The following is a 21,407-nucleotide window of genomic DNA, read 5'->3' as shown; positions in this document are numbered from 1 at the left end:
GAAAAGTTTAATGTTTGTGTTGGCACCGTTTGTTTTACATCACCATTACATCACTTTAATATATTAGCGCCCCTCACTTCACACGGGTGAACAGACAGGCAGACAGGCAGGCAGGCAGACAGACAGACAGACAGACATACAGACAGACAGACAGACAGACAGACAGACAGACAGACAGACAGACAGACAGACAGACAGACAGACAGACAGACAGACAGACAGACAGACAGACAGACAGACAGACAGACAGACAGACAGGGGTGAAAACATAGTAAATCTATCTGTCCAGCCTGGTGGAGATAATAACTGGACTGGTCTGAGAACACTGAGGCCCTCTACTGGAAGGGGCAGAACAAGCTGTTCCTCCTCCTGAGGATACTCAGGAACATTCATATGATTGAGGTGTTTGGAATAGCCAGGTCAAGACATTGCATAGCAATACTGTAATTAACTATAATATGTTATGTCTACAACTATTTATTTATTTATTTATTCATGGATTCACTTATTTAAGTTTTATCTTAAATAAGTTAATCCATGAATAAAAAATGAGGACGCATTCGGCAGCTTTCTCGTGTCCTTTTTGCAAATGTGATATTCAAATTTCACAGAAATAATAGAAATATATATATATATATAATATATATATATATGTATATATAATTTTCTGTGAAATATGAATATCACATGTCATTAATATTATGTACAGTTCTGTTGCGTTCCAGCTCCTGTGTGATTGGCACATGTTCCATCAGCAATGAGCATCAGTCGGCAACAGTCCGTCAGGGTTGATAACTCATTCATGAAGATGATAGCGGGTGATCCAGGTGGATGTCATAGATTAACATTTCCCTGGGCTGACGTTTTGTCCTACAACAACAATTACCTAATCATCGTAATGTCCACAATGGAAACAGTGTTGTCGTTCAACCACAATGTCATCATGCCCACGAGACGAATGGATTACATTGCACTTGTACTAGTGCTGTTGCTTTTTTACAAAGTTGAATTTCCAATATGGTAGGAGTTTGTTGTTGTTCAGCGGACTGTTGTCATGTCCCCGCAGTGCCTGTAGTGGTGCTGTGAGGAGTCTGCTGTGGACCTAACAAAAAAAATCCTCAGCAGCCTCCCCAACTTGCTAATGTTTGCTGTGGATAATCTATATTTACATGCATCTGTATTTCAAGATATACTGGGTTCGATGAAGATCACTGCTAGTATCTTACAATATCGAATATCGATGCACAAATAACCTAGCTGATTCTAATAGACATTTGAGCCGTCTATCCGGAGTGAATACCGTACACAGCTCATACCAATTGAAGGTAAGCCGAGCCGTTTACATCCTGGGACTCTATTTTCACACGGCCTGTCTCGTGAGGTTGACCGTGGGCAGCGTTGTCTACTCTAGCCCCCTGTCCAGAGGCCTATAGTTGACGTTTATTTTTTTAATAGCCGAAGGCCAATGTAAATACTGCCGTTGTATTCGACAGGTGTAGATACGTTGATTTATATGGTGGCTGTATGTCGTGCAGCTACCTAATACTATAATAAATAGTAGTAACTGCTAGTAATTGAGATCGACTGGTGTTTTTTTTGGAAGGCCTCTTTTAGACAGGCCTCAAGCCTCCGCTGCAGGCCCTTTGTCTAGAACTGTATGGCTAACACGTTTAATGTTTTAATTAGGTCGAATTTGATAAAGTCATACAGTTGGTCGTATTACTTTTCCAATACACTGGTTTTATAGTCCATTTCAACTGAAAGTATACTTGTAACGCTAGCCTTTTGCTTATGTTTCCGTTTCCTGGCTAGCTACCGCCTACAAAATTTGGTGTTTTTAGCTTTGGCAGCTAGCTCTGAAGTTAACATTCTGTCACCTGTTCCAGTCTGGCTCGCATTGTTACATTTGCATTGTAAGTCCAGAGCAGGTTAGATATATATATCCATATCTGGTAATTGGTATATTAATATGGTATATTGTATGTTTACGCGTCTATTGTTTATACTTGTCATATTAATGTTAACAAGTTGACATCGGTAGCTAGTATCGGTTAGCTAGCTGTTCAGGCTCTAATGGGTTATTTGGTTACATGTACCTTATAGTATACGAGCGTTCCAAAAAATAACCTACACTTAAAAGTTAAAATGTTGAAAAATACACAATTATCATGTCTAGGATACAATCGTACCAGTGTTAATGTTAGCAAACTAGCCACTTCTAAGCAGCCCCTAAAGCTGTCCGTTTTGCTGTTGCAGGTGATGGATAGCTAATACTTCCTTGCATGTTCATCACGTGTTAACCACTAACTTATGGCAACTAACCAGTAAAATAAATCAACAGATTTACTGACAAACTAACTAGCCAGCTAACCCCTTACTCGTTGGTAACTGGTTCTGGTATTAATTCTGTAGCATCTGATTTGAATACTAACTAGTTCATTATCAAGCTGGGGTATGAGTAGTTGGCATGTCCTTTTTGTTGTTTTAGTTATTTTATTCTATTTTTTACTTTTGATTAAACATTGTTATAATAGTCAGCTTATAGTTGTGCTTCTTAAAACGTTCTCTGCTGCACTATAGCAACCATCTGTCATGTGATTTTACTACCATCAGTGTGTATCTATTGGTTTATACTCTATAGAGTTAACTAAATGGTTGCTGAATAATGTATATCCCATTCCCAATACAAGCATTACATTATTATCTCTGTTTTTGAGATTGTGACAGCTGATGGGTGAATAGTCTGAACGGAATACTGTATTTGTAATCATGATTCATGGCAGAGTTCAGTTTACAAAGACCAACTTTTGACGTATTTAGCCTGCTAAGACCGGCATTCAATTAGTGCATACTAGAACAGTTATCATTCAATTGTCCATAGACTTCTCAATGAGTTTACTGACTGTGACAAATTATAGTTATGTTTTTTTTTTTTTTGCAATGCACAAGCAAATTTGTTTTTTCACACACGTAAAATCAAACAAATTCACATTAGTAACACATTTTGACTATCTTGAGTGATTTATGACCCAGAATTATAATGATTATTGCATGTTCATTCTGTCTCAATCCCAGTATTGTTAAGTATTTAGATGAATGGATTTCTATTGTAGAGGGGAGTTAGCATTACTCTCTGCATGTTGTGTTGATTGTAGGTGCAGGAAGGGTCATCTCCTGTATGACAAGTTTTTGTGTAATTCTCAGTTTTCCCAACCTTTATCCCATCAGCTGATGTTCTCAAGGACAAGAGTCACGTGATGTATGAAGGCAAACACATACACTTCTCGGAGGTGGACAATAAGCCATTGTGCTCATATAGCCCTAAGCTCTGCAAACAGCGCAGACTAAATGGCTATGCTTTCTGTATCCGACATGTTCTGGAGGATAAGACTGCCCCCTTCAAGCAATGTGAATATGTCGCCAAGTACAATAGCCAGCGATGTACCAATCCCATCCCCAAGTCTGAGGACCGCAGGTGAGTGTTTGTCTGTATCTCTATGAGCTTTTCTGTTCACAATTGTAATATGAGTATGTTAAAAAGTATGTTCCCCCTCCCCCCACAGATACTGTAACAGTCACCTACAAGTTCTGGGCTTTATCCCCAAGAAGGAGAGAAAAAAGAAGCATGATGCTTTGGAGGAAATGCGTTCACGACCTCACCTAGAGTCAGTGGCACTTAACATAACTGTACCCTCTCTGGCTCTGAAAGCACCCAACGGTCTGGATGAGCTTCCGCCCTCTCCCCCTTGTACACGCCTGTTACCCCTTCAAGATGGGGAACTCCTGGACCCTTTTGCCTTTTATGAGGATGACACAGACGGGGAGGAGGCAGGTACTCCTCGGAAGGGCATCGCCGTGAAGAAGAAACTGCAGGGTCGTCTGACACTCAACCAGAAACTCCACCATGACACTGACCTCTTCCAACCACCTCCAGAGCACTTTAGCCCCTCTCCTGTTCCCCGAGTCCATCACCACCCCGCCTCACCACTCAACACGCACCTCTCCCGTCAGCAGTCAGGACTTCTCCAGACCCCCCAGCACTCCAACGTGCCCTCTTATGTCCTCACTGGACAACAGCAGGGCTTATTATGCAATGCAGCACCACCTCAGACACCTACCTTTCTGCCTCCAGGGCTGCCCACCAGTGCAGTGCCAAGTCTAGCACAGCCCCCCGGACCATCGCTCAGCAGAAAGCCCTATGTCACTGCCACTCACTTGCCCTCTAGCTGCAGGGACAGTGCTAGTAGTACTCAGCGGCATGTGGTGGTCATGCGGCCAGCTGCCTTCTCACCGCCAGCTGCCTCCCTCGCCAGGTTGCAGCATCTGGTTCAGCTCTGCGCCAAGAGACATCAGGATCATGGAGACCTCTTCCCAAATCTAGGTGCCTCCTCTGCCCACATTTACCAACAATTAAATACTATTCATAAATTGTTTGTATTTATTCGTACTGATTTGCAAGTCTCTTGAAGGACTGACTGAGTAAGGTTCTTTCGATGTAGCCGTTGTAGTAGGAAGCTGCTGAGATAGATGGGCTGCTCTAACAAGCTCTCTTCCAGGACTGGACTGGTCTGAGGACAGCGCTGAAGACGATGAAGAGGAAGTGGAGAGAGAGCTACCTTTTCAGAGCTCTTGGAGACAGCAGTATGGGTTAGTGTGACTCAATACTCACACTACAGCATGCATTTTCAATGTTATAGTACATGTAATGACTGCTATTAATTAATAGGTTGGAAGAGGAAGGTGATTCGTCTCGGAGAACGCGGTTGCTCAGGCTTTGCTCGTACCTCCGAGAGAAATACAAGCACATGTGCAGACAGGAGAGGGCAAGCATGCGCCAGAAGAGATACCGCTATGCCTTCCGCAAAGCCCTGCTACATGCTGCCAGTAAAGACCCTGACTGTGCTGGGCAGTTGATCCAGGAGCTACGCTGTGTCTCTCAGACGGCCTCAAGGTATTCTGAATAATAACCAGTTTAAAAGCGTTCAAGCGTGCAATCAGAAAAAGGTGATGCATGAATGGAGTCACAGGCCCTCATTTATCACTGGAATGTAGAAACCAGCGTAGTCTGCAGTCTGTTAAGCCTACTTGCCAGACATAATTTCAGAAGTGATGAAATTCCTGTCCCTCTGTCATCCAGTCCGACTTGGGACTCTGTGATATCCACTGCTTGGACTGCTCCTTCCGAACATCCAATTGCACCTTGTTAATGCAATAATATTAAAGCAATATTGTGCACAACAACCACACAGGCCAGATGTCTGACACTTCACCTGGTATAGCACTCATGTACAGACAGTTGAGACCCCCTTGATCCTAGTGAAGCCTGACATTCCACCGCGGCCTGTCTCTGCATACTGTATGTTTGGCACTGTGTGGAACATGCACTCCTACATTGCTTGCTTGCGAGTGGGACTTTCATACAGCCTATTAAGTGGGAGTAATCTTTGTCCAACTACACAAATCACACCATAATTAACTTAACTGATTGGAATGTGTTTTGAATATCAATTTCACCCAGCACTGATATGCCCTGGAGATGTTTACATTGCTGTTTGCAAAATGAACCCCCCCCCCCCCCCCCCCCCCTCCGCAAGCGCTTATGCTGTAGGTCTTAACACCTGGGCTACAATTAACGGATTATTGCTAAAAATACAAACCTCCCGTTCACGGAATTAACGGAATGTCAATAAATGTCAGTTATCTAGGGTTCAACGGAGCAAAAATTTGTAATTTTTCGCTAATATCCCTAATGTTGGATGTAATTTACCAAAAAACTGCCGAAATCCGCGTGATCGTGCGCTATCGTGCACGCGCGCCGTCTCTATTTGCGTCGCTGTAATTTTTTTGATATTTTGCCTGGAGACCTGATGTGAGATCGTACCCTCAAGTCAAAGTGACAATACATTGATAAATGTTGAAAGATAAATGAAAACAGTTTTTCGGTCTGGGCAAGCTTGATAAATGAGGGCCGCAGTGTGTAGATGACAACGCTATAGTTAAGCAACGCTCCTCTCTGTTGTAACGTACAAAATGTACTGACATCCATACAGTACTGATGCAAGGCTCAAGGCTGTTTTATACTCACAAGGCAGATGCTCGTCTGCAGTGTTGGGCTGACAAAAATGACAAATTCTCAAGCTCGTTTTGTTGAAAATGCATCATTTTCATTGTGCAACAGTATGAATTTCCTTTCAGATTGACTGGTGCTCTGGTTGCCGTTTGCTCAGCTACAGTCTGTCTCTCTCTTTAGTGCCGTTTGCTCAGCTACAGTCTGTCTCTCTCTTTAGTGCCGTTTGCTCAGCTACAGTCTATCTCTCTCTTTAGTGTGATTCCAACAGGGCAGCAGAACGCAGAGACGGGGATCTGCACTGGCAGCACCAAGGGCCAGACCTGCAGCAACACGGCTCTGCCCTTCACCCGACACTGCTTTCAGCGTATCCTTTGCTCAGCTTCCACTACCCGCACATTGCAGTTACTCATTTACGATACATCTGTGTGAGATCTACATAGTGATCTTCTAGACCACACTACAGTGTTATCTCTTTTTGAGAAGAGACGTGATGATCGTCGCTCTCAGTGTGGTAGTATTTCCTTTACAATTCTGAACAGACATCCTGTTGAATCGCTCTCAACAGCTTTTCTCCAGTTGCACAGCCAAATTTGCCGATGGTCAGCAGTGTTCTATCCCTGTGTTTGACATCACACACCAGACGCCACTCTGCGAAGAGCATGCCAAAAAGATGGTAAACGCGCTGCGCTGTTCATTTCACAAAAGGTTTTGTTCATTCTTTCTTTTTTTCTCTCTTCGTAACTCAAATATTTGTTCACATGTTCCTCACAGGACAACTTCCTGCGCGGGGACGGTAATAGAAGAGTGCAGCACCAGCAACAGCAGCAGCGTAAGCCACGTAAAAAGACCAAACCTCCGGCACTCACCAAAAAACACAAGAAGAAGAGGAGAAGAGGGCCGCGGAGACCCCAGAAGCCCATCCCTCCTGCATTGCCCCAGGGAAACCTGGGGATGCCTTCCACCAGCCTAGCCATGCCTTCACAGGCCAGCATCAGGTTTGTACCTACCTGTATGTCCAGCAGTCTGCCTATCCCAAACACCCCACCAAGCCTGTACAGTATATAGATCTGAAAATGTACAACGTGACGTGAGAAGGATTCCATTTAGCAGTGAGTGCTGCCTTCGCAAATGCTGACCGCATCTGGCAGACAGGCAAGACGGATAGTAGAGAAAAGCTTGACAGTCGTCAATGTATGAAACTTACTTTAACAATGAGGTTCTGTGGTTGATACATTGTAACAACTAAAAATGTAATATTGGCTCATAATGTAATAATCATGAGTGCAAAAAAATCTCACATTCAGAGAATAGTGGACTTTAAAATTGAAAGATTACTTAAAAGCAAGATGATAAATAACGCAAGTTACGAATGTAACTATGGTTATGTGAATTCCTGGATGACTGCCAGTAGGCAGTAAACAATAGTGAATATGCCCTCTCGCGCTCCGCGCAGGTCGAGTCTTAATATAAACAACGTGTAGGCTGCCCGTGCGTCCCGGTAGGCTATATAAGCACGTGACAGCCCACACCCGGCCTCTTAAGAATCTTCTCGCCCTGAATCAATTCGATAGAACCTCGAGAACGTGCAAGGGGCTGTCTAAGACGCCGCCGCAGGATGTCAACACCACGACACATATGTGACCAGTGCCAGTGATTTCAACCACAAGTCGGCACAGTTGATATACAGTTATAGATGAAAATACAATTAATTTCTTTTTTTGGTGGTTTTCGTTTTTAGCCACATTAACACAGTTGGAATGTTAAAGAATGTTTTTATTCCATCAGAAAGTCATTTTAATGTCATTAAGTCGTTGCAATTTCTTAAACAAGTCACTATGTCTAATGTTTTAACAATTGGGTTAAGCAATGCTAACCAATGCTAATCAGAAAATCAGCTTTCCTTTCAAAGTATGCAAATTCCGCTAAAATCCGCTTTTTTGTACACAATCGTTTTTGAAGATAATACTAGTCTTTTACTAACTGGCTAACAGAAATAGCAGAGAAAGAAGTATTAACCATCGTATTTTGTAAAAAGTGTGTTTATATTCGGTCCGCCTAAAGCTAATGTTCCAGATGGGGGCACTGGTGAATCAGAACAATGGAACATGCTTCCTGTTTCCAATAGCAGAAGAAGAAGACAATGTAAACATTGTAAACATTGTAACATTATGTCACCATAACGTGGCTATTATTAGTTACTTTGGAATGTACCTGCCATGAAAATTAAGGTCATAATAACGCAGATCACATCGATATGTAATATAGCGCGATATGTACTTGTTCTAGCTACAGGATTGATATCAATATAATGCTAAACGTAGCTAAAAAGCTATCGCAGGGTTGCCAGGTTCTGAGAAATAAGCAACCCGGTATATGAAAACAAGCGAAAATAGCCGATCTACAACAATTCAAATCTTGTCCCTGGACCCTGGCATACATTATTTTCTGCAGACAAATAATAATAACAGGCTAATATAGCTATTTTATTTGTAGGCTACTCATCTGGAACATTTACATAGGCCTGATCTAATAAGGGTCCACTTGGTTACCAACTCTCCATAATCAACTACACTTTAAAAACAAGTCCAAATAATCAACTACACTTTATTTTTAGTAACGGGTTATAAATTATTATAAAATTGGTACAGTAGGCCTATGCATTATTCTTCTTTAGAAACAAGGCCAACTAATTATAATAAGCAGACATGTCAACACTGCTGGTTGAATAATGGAGGAATGAACGGAAAACAGCGCCCCCTAAAGTCACAGATCACTGCTGAAATATTAGAAGGGCAAATTCTGTACTTTGGGGTTTCCAGTTCAACAAGTTTCAAATGGTCATATCTTCTTAATTTCCCCCCCAATTTCAATGAGCAATACATCATATGAAAGGTTACAGTGTGCAGTTTCATAATATGTAAAGAACTGAAAAATGACCATGGCCCCCTTGTATATTAAACCACTGGCACTGGTCACATATAGTGTCTTAACAACTCTTTGGACTTGCAATACAGAACTGATGTACAGATTCTAGGAGCTAAACATACCTACGATACTCACGTCAGGTAGCGAGAAGTTCAAAGAGGCCGGGTGTGGGCTGTCACGTGCTTATATAGCCTACCGGGACGCACGGGCAGCCTACACGTCACATGACTTTGTTTATATTAAGACTCGACCTGCGCGGAGCGCAAGAGGGCATATTCACTATTGTTTACTGCCTACTGGCAGTCAGTAAGGAATGAAACATAACTACAAAAAAGCTTAAAGGAACTGCACAAATAATGTATTTGTTATATCGTATGTAAAGTGTCGTCTTTCTTGTTTTTTGTTTCTCTTTTGACAGTTTTTCTCCTTTTTTCTTTTCTGTAAAAGGATAGGCCAAAAAAGGAGCCTATACCTTTTGGTAACTTAGAAATGTGGTCTATGCTTTGTAATATATTAAATGTATTTGCATGATGTAGTAATGTGTGACATTAAGAACCTTATGTAGCAACTCATAATCTAATAACGGCAACAATTAGTATCATTATCATGGTCGGTATTAGCCGCAATTTGCAACTCTAGATCTTTTTATAATGGGATGAATCTAGAGTTGCAATACCCTCCATTGACTCCCTACTCATCCAATGCGTTTGCGATCTGCTTGTATTAAACAATGTTAAACTCACCATCATTGCAGTTCTAGGCCAAGCTTGAATGATCCTCTTTTCAATCAGCTGAGCTTTTTTTCTTCATAAAAATCCACCGTAGACAGGTTATGAGCTACTTTCTGTCAAGAAATTGTGTTGCAGTTTGGAAGCACTTCTTTTTTTTAAGAGGTTGCGCTGCTGCCTCCTGCATTATGTGCAAATTCGAAACAGGTGGTACACTGGGCCGTTCAGTGACATACGACGAGTGCTTCCAAACTCCAGCACTTTGAAAAATAATCACTTACACAGAATTTCTTGACGGAAAGTAGCTCATAACATGTCTACGGTGGATTTTTATGAAAAAAAAGCTTGGCAGATTGAAAGAGGATAATTCAAGCTTGGTGTAGAGCTACAATGATGGTGAGTTTAACGTTGTTTAATACAAGCAGATCGCAAATGCAAATTGGATGAGTAGGGAGTCAATGGAGGGTATTGTAACTCTAGATTCATCCCATTATAAAAAAATCTAGAGTTGAAAATTGCGGCTAGGTCGGTATCAGTTCAGAACTATGGTCTGGACTAGAGCATACTGACCATGATACTGATTATTACGATGAATGTAATACTTTTCTCAACTATAGAGTAATACTGTATTACATTATGAGCGGCTACATAGGTTCTTTATGTAACTCATTATTACATTTAGCTCGTGATTTATTACATTATCAGTTTATTACGTTATGAGCTTTTTATTTCATTATGAGCCATTATGAGTTGACATATTAACAGGTTGAGTGCTCATTTTTAATTTCAACTTAATTCCCTGCCAACCAGGAGCCCTTCAACCCCTGACTTGAGCACAGATGAGCTTCCTGATGACATCACCAATGACATGGCAGACATTCCAAATGACCTCGAGCTGAACCAGGAGGACTTCTCTGATGTGTTACCAAGGCTTCCAGATGATCTGCAGGACTTTGACTTGTTTGAAGGTGCCAACCATTACACTTTTATAGTCTTTATAGTTTTCACCTGTGGACTTATTAAGGCCATTATGTCTAGCAATTGGATTAGGATCAGAAATATATTGGCGGAATACGTTCACACATACCAGACTTGACTGTTGCTGAGTCTGCAGTATTCACACAAATAATATAAAAATCGCAGTTTCACGGACCACTCAATTTATCGATAACATGAAATTGATAAGTAAAATAAGTTAAAATAAGTGCTTGTTGAAGCCTCCCGAAACACTCGATGCATAAAGTCACTTGTCAGCCACTTGTCATGTCTGCAACAACGCCAAACATACACAGCACACATTTATTTTGCCATTGACTTGAATGCCACATGACGTCAAGGGGGGTGGTCAGACATACAGTACATACACACACACACACACACACACACACACACACACACAGCCACAAGTGGGAGCAGTTGGCACCACGCAAAAACACAACGGACTAGTAGAACACACTGCCTGTTGTACTGAATGTTGCAAGAGTATTTAGAACATTGGTACATAAGGTTGCAATTTCATTCAGTTTATATTGTACTCTATATTTGTGCATGTGTAGGTAAGAATGGGGACCTGCTGCCTACTACAGAAGAAGCTGAAGAGCTGGTGCGTGCGCTGCAGGCCATGGGTTCTTATCCAGACTCCTTGGTGTGCTTGACATCCATGGGGGACTTGGCCTCGTCTGAAGGTGTGGACCACCGAACCATGGCTGTGTTTCCCGGGACGGTTCAGCCCGGGGGCATGGGTGACCTGCTGAACGGCCGCATCCCCACAGAGAACTTTACCAGCTTAGAGCTGGAGGACAACCTTCTGCATTCGGCTGGCGGTCATCATTTCCCCCATTCGCCCCCAACTCAGCCCTCTAATCAGGCCCGAGCTTCCGGGCCCAGCCTGGCCACTTCCTCTACGGTTGCTCCCTCCACCACCATGCTCACACAGAGCCCCATGACAGAGACAACATTTTCCAGGACACACACCCCCCACGCCCTGGCCAAGTCAGACGTGCCCACATCATCTCCACAAGGCAGCCACTACAGTAGTGAACATGTGCCATCCCCATACAGTGACCACATATCGTCCCCGCATGCTAGCTCCTTTCAGACAGACACGCCTCTCCTGCTGGAAGTCCCTCTTAGTGGGGTGCCGGGACCACCGCGCTCCTCATGGAACAACCTCCCTCTCCCCCTCACTGATCCCACACAGTTTGGCAACCTCATAGGACCAGAGAGTCACCTCATAACGACCTCCCTGTCCACTCCCCCTTCCTCCACACACTCAGTAACCCTTCAGCCCATGGCTGCCCTCTCAGCGATGCCCCAGAGTGGCCTGACGGGCTTGACTACACCACCTGCCCCCTCGCCCTCCTCTTCTTCACATGACCTTCTGACCTCGGCGCAGCCCAAGCAGCAGCTCCCTCAGTTCAGCGCGGCCTTCGGCCATCAGTTGGCCTCCCACAGCGGCATCCCGAAAGATGTGCAGCCCAGTCACAGCTCTACAGCGCCTCCCACTGGGTTCTCAATAGCGAGTGCCACTGCTGCAAGTGCCAACAGCGCCATACCCCCCTTCCCGCAAAGTAACTGAGAGCAGAGGTATATAGGCTGCAGGTTACTCAGTGGACTCATATTCACTTAGCATACAGTCATGTGGCTTCTGACAGACCCACCTTTCTTCATCTGCTACATGTGTGCAATGTGGTAATGGTGCACTATTTTTGATCTAATGTTGCACAACCTCATAGTTTCCTTGCTATTTTAATAGTTTTATTTTGTGTAGCGAGTTGGTCTCCCTGAAGGAAGTTTGAGTCTGTGTGAGTCCACCAGTTTGCGCTGTCCTGTGGTTTCACCAGTAGGGGGTGATGGTTAGGCAGACATGGTGGTGGAGATAGTAGATTGAACTGATTACCATTGTTGGAAGGACCTTAGGCGAGATTATTCCCATCATGATGACAAAATCAGTGCTCAAGAATTTATTGACGGAAGCCTCAATCATGGTCCGTTTTATTTGATTGGCCAGTTACATTTTGTCTATTGATCCACTATATCCTTCCTTGCTCATACGATCATTAAGGTTCTTTTTTTTTTCTTTCTTCCAAATGTGTCATACACTGCTTCAATCACCCTATGAAAGACAAGAGGGTACAGGTTGTGAGAACTTGTGACCCATCATGTTTAAATTTATTTTGTTATCATGAAATGGAATCATGAGATCCACTCTTATTTAATAGAAATGGAGAAGTTACCAAACTGCTTTTAAACATCTGTTTTTATATTGTATATATATATATGCTCTTTTATTGGTTTGCTCAGACGCAAGAACTCTGACCTCACCATTGGTTGTGGTTCTCCACATGGGTGGCATAGTAGGAACTGGAACGTAAACCGGGCTACTCAAAAGCAATAAACACATGGACATACTCTTGTATCGTAAGGTATTGTATTGGTCTCCACTTAAATGTAGCTCACTATGTAATCCAGACTGATGTGGACCAGGAATATGTTTGGGCCTGTCTTAACCGTGTCATAAAACATATTTCTGCTGCTTGAGGAAACCACCTAACTCCAAAATGTTCATTTTGCTCAAGTGTAAGAGTAAGGAGGGTTTTGTTGAAAGCGCTTTTTAATACTTTTCATTGGTTCAAAATTGTTTTTTAACCAACACGCAGACATAAAGGGTGTTCAATAGTACTGATTCATGAAAAAAACTAAGATTGCTAAATGGGTGGAGGTAGCTGGTTTGGCAGATAGTTTGAGGAGGATCCAATGGAGTTGGGAGGTTTTTGCTGGAGCACCTTTTAATACTTTACATTGGATCAATATTTTTTTTATAACCAATGCTATTGAACACCCTTTGTGTTCAATAGCATTGATTTATGAAAAAAAAAATGGAGTTAGGTGTTTTTTTCCCGGACAGCAACGATATGCTCATTTAATAATCTTGGCTATTTTCGTTTTCTTTTATGACGAACTTGCAACAGACCACTGACATGGCCGAACAACTTCTCAAGGTTATCCGAGTAGGTTACTGGGTTTTCAACAGTGGCCAAATCCAGGTGATCTGTTGTTCACTCAGCGGTTGCTCTCTTGTCTCGTCTCCGTGTACCAGGTCACAAAGCGGGTTATCACTATCGGGAGGCCAATTGCAGAATGAAAGCCACCTTGTGAAATTATGGCCATCCTACCCACTGAATGAGCGAACGTTTAGTGGTGTTTTCTGGATACGGTGACTTGGTATATACATGATTTTGCCCTCTGTCAGCTGTCTGTGATAGTGTGACACCATGGTATTAACTTTTTGAGGTATAGCACTGTCTGCTTTTCTCTACAGATACATTATCAGTTGTATTTTAAGGTCAATGATGCACTGTTACCTGGATTCCTATGTTGGCTGTTTAAAAAAAAAAAGCAGTTTCTGCCTAACCTCACTGACAACTCCATAATTACTCAAACGACAGTAGAACCATACGTTTTGATATGTTATTAGAATTTGACAGATTCTCAGATATTGTTGAGTATTAAGTATATATATTAGCAATCTCTACATTGGGGTTCATTGGTGAATTATTGAGTAGAAATGGATTGAAATTGTTATTTGCAAAGTATTCAGTGGAACTTGTATTTTGTGGAACGCATCTCTTGTTTTTCTCCATTTTCTCCCCAATTTAGTCATTGCCAATTCCCCCTTTGTACATATAGTCCCTGTCACTGCCAACCCCTACTTGTTGGTCTTGGGAGGGTGTACACAACCACTTCTCCAATGCACATGGAGTCGCTAGCCACTTCTCCCTGCTAAACAGGCCCCATGACCAACCTGGAGGAGTTGCTACTAGTGCAGTGACAAAGATTGCCCATCCCCTTCCAGCTTCCCACACATGGACACTGCCCGGCCAAGCCGGAGGCACTGTGGAGTAATTGAACACCAGTCTATGGTGGTGGGCGGGGATTTTACCTGTGCACCATCTGGATGTCTCTTGTTTTAATTGCTAATCGATATGAATTCAATTCTATTGGATTTGTAGGCTGTCATTTGATTTTAACATTCTGATGGACACATATTTTTGATTGCTGTAAGTTCAGCAGCTGTTGAAAATTGGGGATTTGACTGTGGCAACAACCTTTTGTTTCAAGAGCATATCAGCATTTCCCCTAGATTGTGAGTACCGGCTTGATTCTTCATGGTATTAAATGAGGTCCAAATATATGCATTGTGTACCTGTACCATAACTTTTTTCATTGCATAGAAAACGAATCCAGATTTGTATTTCAACATAAGATTTGCAGAGTCTGGTGGTGTTTTCCATGCCCCCCCTCCTCCCATATCTGTCTTGCCTTTTTGCTTGGACACTCATTAACAGCTGCCATCATTATCGGTATTCAGCCTGCATCAGAACCCCACTTCCAGCTGTGAGAAGGCCCAGCTCCTTCTCTCGGTTCCAAAGAGACAACACATTAAGTATATAAATTTAACTACACAGCTGGGATTCTTGGTGAATGCATCATTGTCATTAGATGTAAAGACAATATCCCCCCCCCCCCCCAAGAAAAAAATCTGGTTGGATGGAATGTTTCTTGAGGCATTACTGCTGTATTCACATAGCATGAGATAAGTCGCTGCACCGTTTACTCTCCCAACAACCACATAGATCAAAATTAACAGGGCTCGTAGGCACATGTAACTGCTTGAATTCAGAGATGGCTGACAAAATTCCTATACTCATTGAATGTACTGTATTACTGTTTTTAAAGATGATAGGATGAGCTAATAATCTAGTCACCTTTGTTATTGGTCCTTGTTTAATTTGTCTAAGGTATTTTTTTGTATACAAAGGTTTACATTTTTATGTATATTTTTCTTGTGTACAAATGTAATATGTGTATAAACTGTATGTAATATCTGTATATAGTGTGACAAATTTGATCCTTTGTTTTTGGATGTATAAATAAAACTTGCTGTGAGGTATTCGCTGATGATATAAGCTGTTCTGTGTTTTTAATCAATGGTAAGTCAGCTGTTGACAAAACTAAGGCTGCGTCTGAAATCACATAACACACTGAAACACAGTACCCGTATTTAGTTTGTCAAATTACTTTTTAGTAGCTACTACACCTGTATGTGCCAGTCAGCCACCGGCCTACTTTGGAACGATGCAACTTGGGAACCTAATAATACCCATTGTCATGATACCACCCGTTTTAACTATCTGTCTGTCCCTTTTGTGCCCATACTATATATGGAGATATATCTATTGCATAGATCTCCATATATACTGTAGTATGGGCACCCTCTATTAAATAGAGGGTATGCGCATGACATCATAACTGGAAGTTATGCAAGAATACCTACTGAGTGGCAAAAACCTACTTTCTGGCCTTGACAGCCCATACATTCAAACAGAAAAGTCCTATTTGATTGAACAACATTAAATTCACTTTGTCACTCGATCTGCCATTCACTTTATGCATGTGCATACCCTCTATACCTGTCATACCACCCATTTTATCTGTCTGTGTCCTGTCCCACATGGAGATCTCTAGCGCTGGCGCTTTGGCATGAGGGGGTCAGATCAACATATGGAATGAATTCTGTACTGGCCATATATGGAGTGTGTCTTGACACAGGGTTTGATGAGGTCAGATCAACATATGGAATGTCAGAACAGGCAGGACGGGTGGGGAGAATCAACATGGAATGTCAGAACAGGTCAGATCTAAGGGTTTGGCAATAGCACAAACTTTGGCATGCTACTAGTCCTACATACTTATAACAGGCCAATTCATGTTCTTACTGTAAACTACACCGATCTGTGTACATCTTTGTAGGCGCACTCTGTCCAAGAGAGAGACGGCCTATCAACGTCGTGTGCACGGCGTGTCTGCGTAGTTCATTTTCAGTTCACTTCCAACTGTCTGAAAACACAAAAATAGTCTAAATCTGTCCGACGGCGTGAGCGGACGTTGATACGCCGTTGATACGCCGTCCAGAGAGAGGTCGGCGTATCAACGGCGTATGGCTGGCGTGTCGGCGTAGTTCATTTTCAACTGGACAACGTGTGGCGCTGTTCACTTTCAACTCTTTTTGCTATGATTGATTATTGATTGATTTTTGATTGATTCTTTTATTTTCGTGTTCTGCACACAAAGTGCCCAACTCCCATGGGTTTATAAGACACATTTACATTTAATTATATTCATAATCATAAGACATTGAATTAGAGTGAGCTGAGACTGCTGAGTGAGTGTTTGGCATGCGTCTGACTTGGACGTTGTGTGGCTAATTGTGCAGAGAGAAAAGTGATATTAACTTCTTTGTGCAATGTTGAATTTATACTTGGCTCGTGCACTTTACTAGAAATATATATATTTCAAAGTTCTCTATAGAAAGCACTATATTTCTAAAACTATGACACCTTTCAAAGATTCCTTTTCAGGCAAACATGTTCACCGTAAGATGAACCTAAGTAGGCTAGAATGGTGTTGGTAGGTTTAAGTATGTAGGACTAGTAGCATGCCAAAGTTTGTGCTATTGCCATAGAGAATGCATTGGGCATTTAAGTTAAATAACTCAGAAACTACAAAACATTTCAAAGTAAAACGTTCCAGCATGTGTCTCTGTCTCCACAGTAAGCTGAATAATCAAAAGTGTGAATGGAGTTTCTAGGTGAAAGTGATTTTTGATGTGCCAATGTCTGCCATTGAGCCCCATTGTAAATTTGAAAGAACTATATTTCTAAAACTATGAAACATTTCAAATATTCCTTTTCAGGCAAACATGTCCACCGTAAAATGAACCTAAGTAGGCTAGAATGGGGTTGCTATGTGTAAATATGTAGGATTAGTAGCATGCCAAAGTTTGTGCTATTGCCATAGAGAATGCATTGGGTGTTGCAGAGGATGAGAGGAATCTCTCATCCTCCGCAACACCCAATCTCATACACCGCTATACACCGCGAGGATATGGGCATACTATAGCACGCCGTTTTTCATAATTTTTGAGGATTTAAAAAAAATGAAAAAATGAAAAAACGATGGGTTATAGCCCATCGTTTTTTGAATTTTTGATTTTTTTTTGTATCCTCGTTTTTCATCATTTTTGACCATGAGCTATAGCCCATACCGTACAGCATACTATAGCACGCCGTTTTTCATCATTTTTTATATGGGCTATTCTAAAAATGGGATAAAAAACGTCTAAAAATAGACGTCTAAGGCCCAGGCCGTAGCGTAACGGTCTGGGCACCGGACTGGTAATCCAGTCGCAGTGTGCCGCGGGTTCGACTCCCGGACCCGACACGGCCTTTACTGCATGTCATCCCCCCATCTCTCTCCCGTTTCCTGTCAGCCTACTGTCTGTCCCTTCAAAAATTAATAAAAGGCGTAAGCCGCAAAAAAAATATCTTAAAAAAAAAAAGAAAATAGACGTCTAAAACACGTCTATTTTTAGACGTGTTTTAGACGTCTATTTTTAGACGTTTTTAGACGTCTATTTTAAGACGTTTTTTATCCCATTTTTAGATGCACGTCTAATAGCCGGCTATTGCTCAGTGGGATGGTCAAAAATGATGAAAAACGAGGATTAAAAAAAAAAAAAAAAAAAACGATGGGTTATAGCCCATGGTTTTTAGAATTTTTGATATATTTTTTTTATCCTCGTTTTTCATCATGTTTGACCATGGGCTATAGCCCATACCGTACGTCATACTATAGCACGCCGTTTTTCATCAGTTTTGAGGATTTGAAAATTAAAATTAAAATTAAAAAACGATGGGTTATAGCCCATCGTTTTTTGATTTTTTTTTTTTTTTTTTTAATAAAAAAAAAAAATGTTGACCTAGTTTTTCATCATTTTCGACCATGGGCTATAGCCCCTACCGTACGGCATACTATAGCACGCCGTTTTTCATCATTTTTGAGGATTTGAAAAAAAAAAAGAAAAAAAAACATGGGCTATAGCCCATCGTTTTTTGAAAATGTGACAAAAAAAAATAACCTCGTTTTTCATCATTTTTGAACATGGGCTATAGCCCCTACCGTACGGCATACTATAGCACGCCGTTTTTCATCATTTTTGAGGATAAAAAAAAAAAAAAAACATGGGCTATAGCCCATCGTTTTTTGAAATTTTGGAAAAAAAAATAACCTCGTTTTTCATCATTTTCGACCATGGGCTATAGCCCCTACCGTACGGCATACTATAGCATGCCGTTTTTCATCATTTTTGAGGATTTGAAAAAAATCCTCCGCAACACTCAAAAAAAAAATGTTAACCTCGTTTTTCATCATTTTTGAACATGGGCTATAGCCCCTACCGTACGGCATACTATAGCAAGTCGTTTTTCATCATTTTTGAGGATTTGAAAAAACAAAAAAAACATGGGCTATAGCCCATCGTTTTTTGAAATTTTGAAAAATAAATGTTAACCTCGTTTTTCATCATTTTCGACCATGGGCTATAGCCCCTACCGTACGGCATACTATAGCAAGTCGTTTTTCATCATTTTTGAGGATTTGAAAAAAAAAAAAAAAACATGGGCTATAGCCCATCGTTTTTTGAAATTTTGAAAAAAAAATAACCTCGTTTTTCATCATTTTCGACCATGGGCTATAGCCCCTACCGTACGGCATACTATAGCACGCCGTTTTTCATCATTTTTGAGGATTTGAAAAAAAAAAAAAAACATGGGCTATAGCCCATCGTTTTTTGAAAATTTGAAAAAAAAATAACCTCGTTTTTCATCATTTTTGAACATGGGCTATAGCCCCTACCGTACGGCATACTATAGCAAGTCGTTTTTCATCATTTTTGAGGATTTGAAAAACAAAAAAAAACATGGGCTATAGCCCATCGTTTTTTGAAAATTTGAAAAAAAAATAACCTCGTTTTTCATCATTTTTTAACATGGGCTATAGCCCCTACCGTACGGCATACTATAGCACGCCGTTTTTCATCATTTTTGAGGATAAAAAAAAAAAAAAAAAAAAAAAACATGGGCTATAGCCCATCGTTTTTTGAAATTCTGAAACAAAAAATAACCTCGTTTTTCATCATTTTTGAACATGGGCTATAGCCCCTACCGTACGGCATACTATAGCACGCCGTTTTTCATCATTTTTGAGGATAAAAAAAAAAAAAAAAAAAAAAAAACATGGGCTATAGCCCATTGTTTTTTGAAAATTTGAAAAAAAAATGTTAACCTCGTTTTTCATCATTTTTGAACATGGGCTATAGCCCCTACCGTACGGCATACTATAGCAAGTAGTTTTTCATCATTTTTGAGGATTTGAAAAAAAAAAAAAAAATCAAACAATGATGGGCTATAACCCATGTTTTTTTTGTTTTTTTTTTTTCAAATCCGGTATGGGCTATAGCCCATGTTCAAAAACGATGAAAAACGAGGTTAATTTCTTTTTTCAAAATATCAAAAAACGATGGGCTATAACCCATGTTTTTAGAAATTTTGATTTTTTTTCAAATCCTCAAAAATGATGAAAAACGGCGTGCTATAGTATGCCGTACGGTAGGGGCTATAGCCCATGTTCAAAAATGATGAAAAACGAGGTTAAAAAAAAAAGTCAAAATTTCAAAAAACGATGGGCTATAACCCATGTTTTTGAAATTTTGAATTTTTTTCAAATCCTCAAATGATGAAAAACGGCGTGCTATAGTATGCCGTACGGTAGGGGCTATAGCCCATGTTACAAAATGATGAAAAACGAGGTTAAAAAAATAATTTCAAATTTTCAAAAAACGATGGGCTATAACCCATTTTTTTGAAATTTTGATTTTTTTTTCAAAACCTCAAAAATGATGAAAAACGGCGTGCTATAGTATGCCGTACGGTAGGGGCTATAGCCCATGTTCAAAAATGATGAAAAACGAGGTTAAAGTTTTTTTTCAAAATTTCAAAAAACGATGGGCTATAACCCATGTTTTTTTAAATTTAGATTTTTTTCAAATACTCAAAAATTATGAAAAACGGCGTGCTATAGTATGCCGTACGGTAGGGGCTATAGCCCATGTTCAAAAATGATGAAAAACGAGGTAAAAAAAAAAAAGTCAAAATTTCAAAAAACGATGGGCTATAACCCATGTTTTTTGAAATTTTGATTTTTTTTCAAATCCTCAAATGATGAAAAACGGCGTGCTATAGTATGCCGTACGGTAGGGGCTATAGCCCATGTTACAAAATGATGAAAAACGAGGTTAAAAAAATAATTTCAAATTTTCAAAAAACGATGGGCTATAACCCATTTTTTTGAAATTTTGATTTTTTTTCAAAACCTCAAAAATGATGAAAAACGGCGTGCTATAGTATGCCGTACGGTAGGGGCTATAGCCCATGTTCAAAAATGATGAAAAACGAGGTTAAAGTTTTTTTTCAAAATTTCAAAAAACGATGGGCTATAACCCATGTTTTTTTAAATTTTGAATTTTTTTCAAATCCTCAAAAATTATGAAAAACGGCGTGCTATAGTATGCCGTACGGTAGGGGCTATAGCCCATGTTCAAAAATGATGAAAAACGAGGTTAAAAAAAAAAGTCAAAATTTCAAAAAACGATGGGCTATAACCCATGTTTTTTGAAATTTTGAATTTTTTTCAAATCCTCAAATGATGAAAAACGGCGTGCTATAGTATGCCGTACGGTAGGGGCTATAGCCCATGTTACAAAATGATGAAAAACGAGGTTAAAA

General features: G+C 40.7%; 1 protein-coding gene across 2 annotated transcripts; it reads left to right on the top strand.

Moving 5' to 3' along the window:
- The first annotated feature begins 822 nt into the window (after positions 1-822).
- On the top strand, positions 823-15,246 carry ino80da (INO80 complex subunit Da). Of its 2 annotated transcripts, none has more exons than XM_083777423.1 (10): positions 823-1,325; positions 3,229-3,475; positions 3,564-4,381; positions 4,557-4,647; positions 4,727-4,951; positions 6,325-6,434; positions 6,610-6,743; positions 6,842-7,065; positions 10,534-10,691; positions 11,280-15,246. In XM_083777423.1, the coding sequence occupies exons 2-10, from the start codon at positions 3,258-3,260 to the stop codon at positions 12,299-12,301; spliced, it is 3,000 nt and encodes a 999-aa protein (XP_083633549.1). In that variant the 5' UTR covers positions 823-1,325; positions 3,229-3,257; the 3' UTR covers positions 12,302-15,246. The 2 variants fall into 2 exon arrangements, with proteins under 2 accessions (XP_083633549.1, XP_083633550.1); XM_083777424.1 differs by lacking the exon at positions 823-1,325 and adding an exon at positions 1,817-1,913.
- Positions 15,247-21,407: the final 6,161 nt, after the last annotated feature.

Source organism: Protomyctophum parallelum, assembly GCF_964188405.1.
Source record: "Protomyctophum parallelum genome assembly, chromosome: 11".
Taxonomy (NCBI): Eukaryota; Metazoa; Chordata; class Actinopteri; order Myctophiformes; family Myctophidae; genus Protomyctophum; species Protomyctophum parallelum.
The sequence above is the reverse complement of the archived record's forward strand: the minus strand, read 5'-3'. Positions and strand labels throughout refer to the sequence as shown.

Coding starts and splice junctions, on each gene's coding strand:
- ino80da (XM_083777423.1), top strand. CDS start 3,258: ATGTATGAAGGCAAACACATACACTTCTCGGAGGTGGACAATAAGCCA. Junction 4,648..4,726: donor TCTTGGAGACAGCAGTATGG/GTTAGTGTGACT, acceptor ATTAATTAATAG/GTTGGAAGAGGAAGGTGATT. Junction 6,435..6,609: donor CACCCGACACTGCTTTCAGC/GTATCCTTTGCT, acceptor AATTCTGAACAG/ACATCCTGTTGAATCGCTCT.